The sequence below is a fragment of the Pagrus pagrus genome (genome assembly GCF_965226575.1).
Source record: "Pagrus pagrus genome assembly, chromosome: 9".
NCBI lineage: Eukaryota > Metazoa > Chordata > Actinopteri > Spariformes > Sparidae > Pagrus > Pagrus pagrus.
Window position 1 is genome coordinate 19,905,293 of NC_140193.1, and position 2,930 is coordinate 19,908,222.

Sequence of the window (2,930 nt, forward strand, 5' to 3'; positions counted from 1 at the left end):
CTGGGGCAGAATTCCCTCAAAGAGAGAATGTAGATGTATAAAATAAACTGATCTGTATGACTTCCTGCTGGGTTGCTTACAGGTGAATCCCCAGTCTGCTGAAGTGACAAGCCCACTTAATAACCTTTATAACTATGTGTTTCAGATGTTGTATTGAGGATGACCTCAATCTGTGTAAAGATGTGTTTCTGTGAGGGTGTATTACAGTATTAAATTGCAAAGATAATACAAAATATGCAGCTTTCTTGTGCATGCACATCCTGAACCATTTTATATTGATGCACTGAACATCACGTGCAAGATGGTCTTCGCATTTACGTAGGAGGTCAGGAAGTGGTAAACTTGTCTCAAGTGAAATGTGCCTCTACAGTAGCTGCAGTTTTAGATGATATCTAAGGTCTCAGATGATGAAGATGCCAAGCCTAATGGACAGACTGCCACACGCCTGTCTGCTGATGTTTTACTGTTTCACATTTGTGAGTGTCTATGGACTAGGACCTGGTAAGACATAACACTCTTTTATCTAATGACTTTCAAGAGAGCATGAGGGAACATTTTGACTAGGTTTGAGTCATTAACTTTCAGCCCATAAATAACAGTGTAACTGTTTGGTATTGATGAGGTCTGCATATATAGTGGTGATTATAGCTTTTCTTTATAGATAGGATGTGCATTGTGTGTGTATTGATGTCCGGCAGATTATGAATAAACCCTAAGCCTTCACTGCAGATCATGCTCCTTGGCTGTGCATCCTTAACAAACAGCGCAGAAACCACCTTGATTGTCTTTAGTCAATTTTGGATTGTTATTTTAAACTATTAAGGGACTATAGCAAATGTTTGCCCATTTTGAAGAAAATTAGTTTGCTTTGGATCATTAGTTACGGGTTTTAGTTCTTACTTAACATATTTATAAATGGGGATATGTTATGGTCAGTAATAAACATAAAGCATCTATGTGGTACTGTGTGATACTGTGTTTGTATCCTGTGCCATGCTTCATAACAAAAGTTGTATCTGTGTACCATGCTGTTTATAGTTTATTTTATTTTCCTCACTTCTCCACGTCCAATGCAGAACTGAATCTCTCTTCTACATGTTTTTGTGTTGATCAGGACATGTGCACTGTGTGTTTTGTTCCATAACAAACCTAAAATATACAATCAGTACAATCAGAGCACAACTATGTGTTAAAATAATGCAACTATTCTTTCCTTTTTTTTCAGTTGTCAGACACGCAGCCTTCAACGAATGGAGTGATGTTAACTTGACATGCAGCAATAAGACATGGGATGAGACGTTTTATATTCTCTGGACAATACAGCTGAAATACAAAGGTGAATGTAAGATGTCCTTAGATGACGGAGGTCGAAGAGTAGACACATGCAATGATGGCAAGTCACTCAGAATCACATCCAGCGATCTGCCGTACCTGCACATCTCAAACTTCACAAATGGTGACGAAGGGGTCTACAAATGTGAGTCGGTTTTCAAAGGAGGAAGCGTGCGTTATGAGACCAAAGTGGCTATCACAGGTAGGACTTTTCTCCTCACAAGGATAGATGATTTTTTAGAAAACATGAACCAAGGTTCACTTCTTAAATGTCCACTTTACCCAAATCACGCAAATTCTGCTTACCTTTCCTTACTTTATATACGTTACGGCAGGTAGTTTTATGTTTTACTTGCTAAGATCTTGAAAAATCGACTACTGAACCTGTTGCTTCAACAACAAAATGGGGGATAATGTCACTATTTTCTGTTGCTCTAAACTCTCAAGGCACAATGTCTGTGATCCTCGGCATAGTGCACGGATCTCACAGTCCTGCTGACGATTTTCATCTGAGTATAGGAGATAGTGAAACAGTGGTTAAGGAAAACAGTTTAATTTCTCTGTTTTGTCCTCCCTGGCTCAGTTCCTCCCAGTATATCAGCCTGGTTTGAGCAAGAAGACAACAAGATGGTGGCAGTGTGCAAAGCTAAAAGAGGAAAACCTGCTGCCAACATATTCTGGAGACACGCCGGAAACTCAACGGATGTGAAAACATCGTCTGTCTCAGATGGGTTTTTTACAGTCGAGAGTCATCTGGAGATCTCAGAGGGAATGGACACAGAAAACCTGAGCTGTGCTATCAGCCACCCATTCTGGAGAGAGGAGCAGATTTTGGTTCCAAATCCCACAAAAGGTCAGACTTGTTCATAATGAATTGCACATGAGAAAGCTAATTTAAATTTTTGTAAATAGATGGGATGTGCAATATTGAAGACCAGCAGGTTATTATAAAACCTTCACTCTCTCACTGCAGGTTATGTTCCTTGGCTGTTCATCTCTGCTGTTGCGGTTCTTGTGTTTTTTTGTGCAGGAGTTTTATTTTTTGCACAAAAAAAACTAATGATATTGAGGTAAGAATGAAAATGAATCACTAAAATGACTCCTTGCAAGCTTTTATGTTGGGTCACCGAGCTACTTTGTGTATCCACCCTCTACCAGGCAATGCCAGCAGTCCGACAGCTCGCCAGCTAAAACTGCACCGGTGTGTAATCTCTCTGTAACTGCAGTTTATAGTCCTGTGTTTTACACAAGTTTTGTTCGTGACAACTCTCTGTTTTTTGTTTTTTTTTCAGACAGAGGATGTGGAGGAAGTGGAGCCCTACGCCTGCTATGTTCAACGTGTCAACTCTATCTATAACTCATCTGCAGATTTGTTCACATAAAATCTTGCACATGCATCGCTCTCACACCCTTTAGTCCTGATGCTGTGTCACTGGGGTGGTGGTGAAATATTTTAAAAGTGCATTTGAAGAGAGAAGAGAAGTATATTTGACCACTGGATATTACATCTCAATAAAAAACAGATAGGCAGCTGCATATATGAAAAAAAAACACCAAACCCTGAATAACATACTAAAAGTTTACCAAAGTTTGACCAC

The 2,930-nt window shown here is 39.5% G+C and overlaps 1 protein-coding gene across 1 annotated transcript; it reads left to right on the forward strand.

Moving 5' to 3' along the window:
- Positions 1–417: 417 nt before the first annotated feature.
- On the forward strand, positions 418–2,714 carry LOC311262923 (cell surface glycoprotein CD200 receptor 1-like; the record flags this gene model as incomplete). The annotated part of the gene is made up of 6 exons (XM_084362672.1): positions 418–501; positions 1,226–1,534; positions 1,916–2,185; positions 2,306–2,402; positions 2,491–2,533; positions 2,625–2,714. The coding sequence occupies exons 1-6, from the start codon at positions 426–428 to the stop codon at positions 2,712–2,714; spliced, it is 885 nt and encodes a 294-aa protein (XP_084218798.1). The 5' UTR covers positions 418–425.
- Between the last annotated feature and the right edge of the window lie 216 nt (positions 2,715–2,930).